Source organism: Periplaneta americana, chromosome 7 (assembly GCF_040183065.1).
Source record: "Periplaneta americana isolate PAMFEO1 chromosome 7, P.americana_PAMFEO1_priV1, whole genome shotgun sequence".
NCBI lineage: Eukaryota > Metazoa > Arthropoda > Insecta > Blattodea > Blattidae > Periplaneta > Periplaneta americana.
The window spans coordinates 9,009,909-9,021,393 of NC_091123.1; the positions used below are offsets into that span (position 1 = coordinate 9,009,909).

An 11,485-nucleotide genomic window follows, 5' to 3' on the forward strand; every position below is an offset into this window, starting at 1 on the left:
AATTCTAATGGCTTTCTTTTGCAAAATCAAGACACTCCCAATTTTGCTACTATTTCCCCAGAAATTAAAGCATGCCGAATTATCGACTGAAAGAACGAGAAGTAGGCGCATCTTAAATAATTTTGAGAAACGCAAGTCATTAATTTCTTTAATAAATATATAACTCTTGATAACTTTGTGCATATATATTCGATATGTTTTCCCCATGTTAAACTGGAGTCTATAAAAAGTCCTAGAAATTTGGTACAGTTTTGTGTGTTGTCCTTTTTTATTACATAATTTAGGCTAAAAGTTATGGTGATAGTCTTTTCTTGATTAAGCAAAAAACCATTAGATTCAAACCATAAAGCCATCTGTGATAGAATATCATTGCTTAGAGCATGTAATTCATTCAGAGTAGAGCTAGAACATAAGAATGTAGTGTCATCATCCTGGCCCTTAAGTCACTGGTGTAGGACCATGAAATTATACATGCAAATTTCGACTTTGGTGAGAAATTGCCAGTTATTTTTGCCTAGAGCCCTCCATCCCCTAACAGGGACAGAGTTATTTTATGTGTCTAAATTTACGACAAGGGTCTCCCTCCTGGAGGAAGTCCTGCTAAAGATTCATTGCCCTTGGCCGTGTTTGAACCGCGAACCTCGACCGTGGTGATCTCTAAGCTACCAATGACAGGAAAAAGAGGAGGATAAATGAAGAGGATGAAGGAGGCAGTCGATAAAAAGAAGGAGCAGCAGAAGAAATGCTGTGTGATCATGTAGCCCCGCCACCTGTCAGATGCACGCGGCCAGTGCAAGGCGGGCGTGACGAAGGCCGGGAGGGAGGCTGGATTTATAGCGCCGGCGGTGGCGGCGGCCCGCAGAATCGCTCTCGCAGTTCACCGAAGAGGATCACGATGAAGAGTCTGGTGCTGATCGCGCTGTCCCTGTGCACGCTGGCCGGTTCGTCCGCGGACGCCGCCGTCGTCAAGCTGAGGGCGAAGCTGGTGGCACGCGCCAAGGTCTCGGGTCCCGGGTTCTCGGCCCTGGCCAGCTCCGTGCAGCACTGCCTGGCGCTGTGCAACAAGCGCCCCGACGACTGCGACGCCATCAACTTCCACGAGCCCAGCGGCAAGTGCAGGTTCCTCCAGAGGTGCGCCCCCATCAGCGTCGGGGCCAAGAACCCTGACTACTACTTCTACTCCAAGAGACCGCAGAGTGAGTATGAATTGCTTACAGTAGAGCCGGGCTCAAATCCCGGCGTCTGAACGCAGATTTATAGCCTCCAACAAAAGCTGGGTGCCTTATACTTGTTATGGGAAGGCTTTACAGACAGCCCCAGTTCCAGAAGTTTGAGATAATTTCAAATGAAGAGTACAGGGGAAAAACGTTTTACTTTTTTTACAGGAGAGCAAGTTAAAAGTTTCAAGGCCCATTATATTATATTGTCTTTGGGTTATCATTCTTCAAATTTCTTTTGGATGACGAGGCTGTTATTCTGTACAGTTGAACTACACACACCTACATAACCTGAGCTATTAACATGACATTTAAAACAGAAAATTGATCAGTTTGGATTCATCAAGTTTTTCCTCTGTGCTCTTCAAATGTTTCTTATTTTATGACTGAATACACATTATACTGTATATTTAATATCGTTATTTAGGTAATGTTACTACAGGGATAATGAAGTCTGAAATCGCTTAGTACGAATAGGGTAAAGGTCGGTAATATTGTGATACGAGTAGTATTGTGATAGGCCTAGTTCTTTTTGAGAATTTATTACAATTTTACTGAGCGAGAGGACTAGTTTTGTGCAGAAACTTGTCCATGAACATTCCCTTACTACGTTGACGCAAAAAACCGATCTTCCTTTCGCTCAGTAAAATTGTAATAAATTCTCAAAAAGAACTATCACAATATTACTCATATCACAGTATTACCAACCTTTACCCTATATGTCTGATAGATTTACTGTTTGTTACGTAAATAGCCTGTACATGTGTATAGAACATAAGGATTTAAATTGACATGAGAAACCTATGTATAAAATAATGAAGAAATAAATTAATGAGTGGACCATGTTTAGAAATTAGTAGACTTTCACAATTATTTGCAAAACAAGAGGACATCAGACTTTGACTTAGCAACCATAAATGATGTTCTCTTGTTTCACAAATTGACAAAGCTGCTTATTTCTAAATATGACCCATTGATTAAGTTATTCCTTCATTGTTTTCATACATAGATTTCTTATGGAAATATTAAATCCCTATAGCTGCATCTACACGGTTAAACTATCCATGCTATATATATATTGCTTAAGCTTATTTGAATCTCAAAATCGCGGTCGAACTCTCCTGCTAGTGATTTTCAGATTAAACAAGCAAAACAATTTTCAGTTTACTCACGGCCACCTAGAACAATCTTCTCTATTTTCCTCTTTTCTCTTAGTCTCCTCATATTATCCATATAATTATGTATCTTAATGTTGTTTATCATCTGATATCTTCTTCTGTCCCGTTCACAATTCCTTCCAGTGCATCCTTCAGTAGGCAGTATAATTTCAGCCAGTGGCCCAACCAATTCTTTTTTCTCTTCCTGATCAGTTTCATCATCATTCTTTCTTCACCCACTCTTTCCAACAGCTTCATTTCTTATTCTGTCTGTCCATTTCACAAGCTCCATTCTTCTCCATATCCACATTTCAAATGCTTCTATTCGTTTCTCTCCACTTCCTCGTAATGTCCATGTTTCTGCCCCATACAATGCCACACTTCACACAAAACACTTCACTAGTCTCTTCCTTTGTTCTTTTTTCAGCGGTCCGCAGAAGATGCTCCTTTTTCTATTAAAAGCTTCCTTTGTCATTGCTATCCTCCTTTTGACTTCCTGACAGCAGCTCATATTACTGCTTATAGTAATACACCCCAAGTATTTGAAACTGTCCACTTGCTCTACTTTACCATTGTCATTTAGAATCCGTTTTATTATTTATTTTATTCTTTATTTTTCTTCCGATAACTATGGTCTTCGTCTTATTTGAATTTATCTTCAGCCCGTACTGCTTACAGCTGTCATTTAGCTCAGTAGCATTCCCTTCTCTTCTGCTAAAAATGTCATACCATCAAATAGCCCTAAAGTTGTGCGTGTGTATATATGCAGTGTATGTTAACATTTGTTTTTTCTTGCGGATTACCTTCCTCCACCCGTCTATTTCTCACAGAGTTTATCGGTCGAATTTTCTACGCCTCGTATGTCAATGAGCTCGATTAATCACACTGTTGACGTCAAGTCGTTCAGCTGCATTCAGCGCTTAACAACGCTTTCACATTTCAGCTAAGTTTAATTGTTGCGAAACCCAGTACTGAATCTGCACTAGTTTCACCGTTGTTTCGTAGAATGTTCAATAGCCATGACATAACATTGCCATTATTACATAACGATTATGTTTATAGAGTTTCTACCAATACTTTAAGGACATCCCTTCAAAAGTAGTGTTCCACTTTTGTCCTTATACTTATGTCAAACCCCCTGAGGGACTGTGAAAAATGAAGTTTGTTTACTGCAAACCCAACTTGTTTATCTTTAAAACTATGGATTATATAACCATTTTTCTGATATGAAAACGTATTGAAAAATTACATTTTTGTAGGAAAATAATTACTCCAGAATGGATATACTTATAGGAATGAATTTTAGGCTAAAGTTGGATATTACCTCAAGTCATTCTTCCACATCCCAATAATCCGCCACTTCACGTCCACTCACTGAATTTCGACCCATTTCCAATGTTTTTTTTTTTTTTTTCAAGAAAGATATCTAAACTTTCCACACCTGTAGCAAACTCCATAGCTGATTACTAAAAATGGGGGGACTAAGTTGATTGACCACTGTTACCAACGCCCAATGTTATGATCTAAGTGGCAGTTGCGGTCCAGGCCAATTTGCCGCGAATTTCAAACTCAAGAGAATTGAAAAAAAATGTCAGTTTTTTCAATCTGGATTACAAGGCGTCAACGAGCTGTCACAAATTTTTAACAAAAAGTAATAATTGCACATGAAGCCTTTCAGATATATCTAACGCTATCCCAAAATTCATTAATCTAAGTACACCCATTCTGAAGTAATTAATTTTTTCATACAAAAATGTAATTTTTAATAAGTTTTCATAACAAAAATTGTTATATAATCCATACATTGGGTTTGCAGTAAAAAAGCTTCATTTTTTTTCATAGGCATTTAGTCCCTGTATAAACATCAAGGGGTTTGACTTAAGTATGAGGACAGGAATGAAACATCACTTTTGAAGGGATATCCTTAAAGTATTGGTAGGAATTCTAAATGTAGTCAGAAGACCATGTAGAAAATTTAGTGGCTGAATGGAATAAGGGCCCATCCCAATTCCAGTAAATTTTCACATCTATAGCATTACTAATTGTAGAGAGTGATCCCACAGTCCATTTTTATGAAAGGACTGATCTAATTTTTTTATCCATCGGTCTACCGACGTGAACGAGTTCTCAACTGACATGCACAATAACACAAACTTTTAGACAAGGATTGGCGTTGTTTTGAAGAAAACAAGCTTAAAGTAGGCCTATGACAGAGGTTTCAGACGTAATCATAAATATGTATACAATATGTGTGTAAATCATACAAATGGGCAAATGGACTGAGAGAGTATTTAAATCACACTTTTCAATTTCTCTTTGTAACTATACAAGTCTTACATTATTTATTGGCATGTATTGCGTAAAATACACATCGATCTTTATACTCGAAAATGTGTAGGGGCCTGGATTAATTAATTACCTAAATATTACATGTTTAACTGAAGCCTGTTATTTTCAAACCGAGAGTGGGATGGGCCCTTATTCCATTCAGCCACTCAATTGCTAAATACGCGAGATCCGAGCACTCATGTGGGAGAAGTAAATACTTGCATAAAAGCAACGGAGCTGGTATATCTGTAAAATACATGTCGAAAAATTGTGTTTTATACCGTAAAATGTATTCGCGATGACGTAGAGTGAATCAGAGCCCAGTAAAAACAAATCGTGAATCCACTACGTTTCGTTATAGCGAACATGAGTGAAAGCGAGCAAGTAGCTCGAATGATCTGATTTCATGGCGCTGATGTGAAAATTACGCTTGAGTTGTCTCAGCCTTCGGGCAAGAGCTGTCTTCCACGCAGCCACTCTCCACTGCGCATAATGTGGTTTGCATAAATTGAAGCTTCACGAGAAGCACAAAATTACAAAGACTTTTGTAAAATACTAAATAGTAACAATCCTAGTCATGGATACATACAAAATGAATCATTTATTCTATATGCATATTAGTAAGTATGGTTTACCTATAGTATTAGGCGCGTTTCTGGACAAGTTAACTCGCTAGTAACAGCCCTCAGTTCGGAAAGATGTCATACACTTGTAACTCTAACATCTTTTCCCCTTGCCACTTCTGATGGACCCCTGTGTAATGAACGTGGTGATTACTCTAGCAACTGGTAGACTATGTCAAGGTGAAGGACAAGTGTAATGAACAGACCAGTTTGCACGGACGGGAACCAAGGAATATGTTATTAGTGAGAGCGAACACCAATTACGCAGATATAGGTATGTTCGTATGTACAGCCCTCTTCCTCTAGAAAGTGATAATCGGAACGCAGCCATAGTGAGTAATCTTATCGATCACTGCCCTTACTAGTCGTATTAGGGCTATTTAAATAACTACACATTTGTGGCTGATTGAAGGTTCATTGCAGAGCGTGTAATATTGCAGGGCATAGTTGAGGATATTTGAGCTAATATTTTTACTGTCATTATAGACAACAGTACATATAAATTGTGTAAAATAAACGTAAAAGTGACAAAAAACAGTGTACTGAGAGACACTGAAATACCAAAAGGCACAGAAAGTGTGTTGAACGCAACAAAAAAAGAACTAGTGCCATAAAAATCTCAAAATTATGAAGATATTAACCCGACGTCTAGCATGGATTTGTGTTGCCTACCATGAAGTTCAATGCTAATATCCCAATTAATAAATTAAATAATCTCCATTTTAGGGAATTTATAGAAAAGTACATATAAATTTAGTGAGTTTTCAGTGATGAGCGAGATTCAATATCCTAATGAAATGCGAAAAAAATATGGCACAATAAGAATAACTTGTACTACATCATGCACCAATAACGTCATGTGTTATTGAAAGAATTTCTTGCAATGTAAAATATGTTCAAGTTCCGTAACTTACGAATGCACGTTATTATTCACTGCAAAGATCACGACGAAAATGAACATCACTGCTCAAGCATGTGTTTACTAGTATAGCTTCAGAATGTCGGGGGTTGACTGTACTCCACGAACACGCAGCTAAGACCTGTTTGTTTATATCTTTATCCGTTTCATTACCTGTGTTCGGCGTACTATATACCCAAAGTGTCTTTAACTTCAGTCTTTAGGTAGCTGGAATACGGAGCCCACACTTTGCAAATTCTCAATCAGAATCAATTTGTGGAGCGCCTATTATATAGGCAACTTAACTTACTGGCGTGTATGTGAATGCTTCGACTATACACGCAGAGTATTACACCGTGTGCTTTTCTCGGTGTACAGGGCATAGGAATCATGCGCACTGCCTCGTATCTATGCGACAAAACTTTTTCCTAAGACTGTACATACATACATACATACATACACCTGTGGAGTGACGGTCAGCGCGTCTGGCCGCGAAACCAGGTGGCCCGGGTTCGAATCCGGGTTGGGGCAAGTTACCTCGTTGAGGTTTTTTCCGGGGTTTTCCCTCAACCCTTTAGGAGCAAATGCTGGGTAACTTTCGGTGCTGGACCCCGGACTCATTTCACCGGCATTATCACCTTCATTTCATTCAGACGGTAAATAACCTAGATGTTGATACAGCGTCGTAAAATAACCCAATAAGATAAGATACATACATACATGCATGCATGCATACATACATACATACATACATACATACATACATACATACATACATACATACATACATACATACATACATACATACATACATACATACATACATACATACATACATACATACATACTTAAACCCCATTTCAATTTGGTTGATAGGCTTTCCCCTCTACTCACACTCCCTACCATCAATGAAGGGGAAGATGCTACTGTTCATCTTACAAACGTTCGACTAATTGACTTTCTACATAGTGACAAATTTTATTTCTGAAAGTGTTTACCGGTACTCCATATTTCTAAAGTCCGTTTATATTGAATTTTATTGCTGTTTATATTAACTGGCACATTAAAAACAGAAGATGAACAACAGAAGATAAATGTTTTCTCCACCGCTAGTTGCTACTCTACAGCATACAAAAATGGGACAATCTGCACTGTGTCGCTCCCTCTGACTTCATAACACGAACTAACATTCCTAAATGTAATTAATTATATTAGTTGAAAATACTGTAAGAACGACACAAAAATATACTCTAACATGTAATTGTCAAACATCTGTGTCACTGTATTTTATATTCACTTATATACTTTATTTAATATTATATTTGCTACTGTGTACAGCTTGGGGGGTGCAGGTATAAGAGGTAACAGCTAGCAGTCTGTCACTGACGGACTCAGGGCAAGTAGAAGGGGAAAGAAATGCCTTCGCATCCTCTCAACTTGTATGAAATGTCGTTTAGACGCAGCTGATAGAAGTGTGATGTATTGACGTTGCAGTTCTGAGCGAGGGCTTCCTCTTCGAGCAGCAGAGCGAGTCCTGCCTGCGGTTGGTACGCAACCAGACGGACTTCGCCACGGCGGACATGCAGTGCGCCGAGCTGAACGGCCGTCTGGCCACGCTCAACACGCCGGCGCTCAACCAGTTCGCCGCGGGCCTGCTGCGGGCCGCAGGGGTGCAGTACGCCTGGTTTGGACTGCGGGACGTGGACGGCGAGGGGAACCCCACCCACAGCGACGGTACGTGCCTACCTGGATTATAAGAGGGGGGGATATTGACCTTCATATTTGCAGCGTTGTTCCGTAACCCGGCTACCATCTGATTGTAAAGCTTTGCCTTGTTTTCCAAACACAAGTGAAACCAATGATATTAAATGAAAAAGTATGTACTATACAAGGGGCAATCAATGAGTTTTCTGACTGCAGTGTAAGCAACACACAGGACAAAGCAAACGGGGGAGTTATCTAGAATCATAGAAACGCCTGGAATCTATACTAAATGCATCACGTGAAAGGCAGAGAAGAAGACTAGCCATAAGGCGTAAATGAAGAGATTCCAGGAAAATCTCAATAGGTTCTTGTACAAAATCAGTTCAGTTTTAAGGACAGTCTGACGCTGTTTGATAGAATAACTCAAAGGCATGGAAGCAATGATCTTCAGTGATACACGTATGTATGCTATGCCCCAAAACAAATAGTACTGAAATTATCACTCATCTGCTGTCCACGTTTCCCTAGCAACGCAGTGTTTATTTATTGTACACAATAGTTTGACATATTGCGAATTGAGTGCTGTGTTGATTTCTGCAATTATGGTTTTCACAACAGAGGAGAAGGTGTTTATTGTCTAATAGGTCTATTAAGTTGTTCTATGAAAATGTAAATATCCCACTGTTTTTCATTAAATAAATCACAATTAAATTATTTGGTACCCTCTGATTGAGATTCTGGCCGATATTTATATCTATTATCAGGCAGTGCATCTCACTTGACGATGTGTCAGAGAAATATTTTTTTTGTGCGTCTGAAGTCTGATTAGTGTAATATGTAGCTAGTCGGCGATATATGCAATAGAGGGGGAAGGAACTGGTCACCCTACCCCATTACCTTCTGGCCTAGTTGCCTCATAAATGGTGTCTTCTTGATATCACTTGTGAGGTTAAAACCTGTTTTCGGACAGTTGACTAAAAAACAACAACAAATGATTTGGTTTTAAATTGATATTATCTATGAACTTTTTCGTCTCCTCTTGGCTCAAAGGCAACATGTTTTCGTTAGAACTGAATGAAAGAAGGTAGGACAATTATTGTGTCTGCTTTGTGTTCAGTAAAGTAATGTGAGGAAATGAGGGATCTCATAATCCAAACGCTGAGAAATACTGATCTACATCGCCGAACATAACTTCACTCAGACTATTTTGAAAAATAATCAGGCTATGGATATTTATACATCATGTAATGTTCAAAAGTATATGAAGTCCGATCAAATTTTAATATATTTGATTACTCATTTCACAAGTATCAGGACTGTACACATTTCACAGAATATTAATACAGATAAGTCAGTCTCTATTGATAATATAGGCGTGGAACTCTGACAAATAATAGACTTTGCGTGTAATTTCAGGATCGAAAGCGTCTGACAGGGGCTTCTTCCTACCCGCGCCGCAGCACTGGAGGAATGACACCAACAGGAACTGCTGGGCACTCCAGGACGACGGCAAGTGGGCCGAAGTCTCGTGCAAGGGCAGGCACCTCTTCAGCATATGTGAGGTGCCGCCTTTTTGACTGACGCCCGCTTAACTCATCATCTCATCTGAAAGCCACAGCAGCTGTGAAGCGTTTTCATTTGTATTCAAGACGAGCAAGCAGTATTAAACGCGGTGGATGTGGACATCCAGCGGCCGTGATTGGTCGCAGACCGCAGCAGCAAGGCCTCCTTGCAATCACAGATGTGGGAGGCCATGCCAAGTGTTGTGCAATAAACTCTTGAGGATCGTTGATGTAGCGTTTAAGTCATCAGGCCCAGATCAGCGCAAGAGGAAACCAACGCTATTAAAATTTAAATTGAAAAAACGGAAAAAGTTAGAACACTTTAAATAATAATAAAACTGTCACGTTGAGTCAATATGCATTACATTTTTTTTATGATGTCACAATTTTTAAGCGCGGTTTTTTTCGTTCTAATTTAAATTAATTTATCAACAAATAAATTAAATTCCGTTAAACTTCTCCGTAACCCTTTCTAATTTATAACAATCGTGTTTAAATAATAAGCAGTGACAGTAAAGGGCGCCATTAATTCATAAAATGGGGGGGATTAATTTAAATACATAACAATAACAATAACTCATTTCCTCTATCGGGGGAACAAGAAATTTGCAGTTCAGTACATACATGTATTTAGGAAGAACATGTTAAATTTTTTGCTATTGGTAAAGTGCAAATTATAAAATTGTATTTCAATATGCATTCTGTAGCCAGCTGATTTAATTAATAATTATTTTATTTTTTATTTATGCTATATTTTTGTAACATTAAATTATTGAATATTTCCGAAACATATAGCCTAGTCACTCACTCACGTCTGCATTTAGATTTTATTGAAATTATAAATAAATGAAGTGATAAAAGTAGTGAAATTTGATTTAATAATATAGAATATAATCAGAAGAGTAAAATGTACTCACTTTCTGAACTAAATAATTAAAGATATACTCTAAATTAATACACAACGTTCTGCTCTTCGACAGTGAAGAATAACTAAAGAAACTGATCGGCATTGCTACTGAATTTAGATGTAAAACGAATCACTTCTGGCATTAATCGATATACAAAAATGTCATTGTTAACGGCAGACAAGCTGAAAATAAAGGAAATGGACTATAAAATAATAACAGATGAATGACATTCGGCACCAATCGATCATTGTTAGCGGCAGACATGGAAACAAATGAAATGCGCCCTAAAATAGTAACATAAGAATGACGTTCAGTATTAATCGATATAGTACGAGTGTCATTTTACAGCAAATGAAATGGAAAAGAAATGTTCCGTAAAAAATTGAAATTAGATTAAGTATATTGGTATTAATCGATTATACGCGTGTCATTGTTTACGACATGCATTAGAAAGAAAATAAATGTCCCGTAAAATAAAGACCAAAAATGACTTTCGATGTGTCGCTGTCTTGTGTTATTGTTCACGGCAGACAAGATGGGAGTCCATTTAATTAGGGTTTTGCTATGGGAACTGCAGTGTGAGTACTCCAACGTTTCTTTGTGACTTCCTGTGAATGGGTATGCAGGACAGTGCGTGGATAGAACCCAGTAGCGTTGGTTGGTTGAGTAGAGTAGGTTGTTACGTTTGTTCCTTGTGTTGATATTTTGTATTTGATGGAATAAAACTGATTTGTCTATGTAGTTGTGATTGTGTTAATTAACCCATCTTCCTTCAACACATTTTATATCCATTAGCTCAGCAGTGGTGGTAGATTTAATTTTTCATGAATCGCCCAATTTGTAATTAGCCACTATATATATATATATATATATATATATATATATATATATATATATATATATATTCATTTAGTTGAACAATTACTTAAATAATGTTAACGGATGGTTGAATTATGCTGCTTTAAATAAATGTTTATAGTAAGAAGTAAAAATTGTGCTATGTACACTGGCGTTCAAAGATATCTGACCTACGTGTCAGTGAACTTTCTAACTGCGGGATAATTCAGAACCAAAGATATAAAAAAATG

At 38.0% G+C, this 11,485-nt stretch overlaps 1 protein-coding gene across 1 annotated transcript; it reads left to right on the forward strand.

The window, feature by feature from the left end:
* The first annotated feature begins 727 nt into the window (after positions 1-727).
* On the forward strand, positions 728-11,138 carry LOC138702876 (uncharacterized). The gene is made up of 3 exons (XM_069830245.1): positions 728-1,196; positions 7,718-7,957; positions 9,344-11,138. Exons 1-3 carry the CDS (start codon positions 743-745, stop codon positions 9,502-9,504), a joined length of 855 nt encoding a protein of 284 aa, XP_069686346.1. The 5' UTR covers positions 728-742; the 3' UTR covers positions 9,505-11,138.
* Positions 11,139-11,485: the final 347 nt, after the last annotated feature.

What these genes read in the sequence shown, in the direction of transcription:
- LOC138702876 (XM_069830245.1), top strand. Translation starts at nt 743, where the DNA reads ATGCTGTGTGATCATGTAGCCCCGCCACCTGTCAGATGCACGCGGCCA. An exon ending in CTACTCCAAGAGACCGCAGA is followed by an intron (nt 1,197 to 7,717) that starts GTGAGTATGAAT and finishes TTGACGTTGCAG; the next exon opens with TTCTGAGCGAGGGCTTCCTC. An exon ending in GAACCCCACCCACAGCGACG is followed by an intron (nt 7,958 to 9,343) that starts GTACGTGCCTAC and finishes GTGTAATTTCAG; the next exon opens with GATCGAAAGCGTCTGACAGG.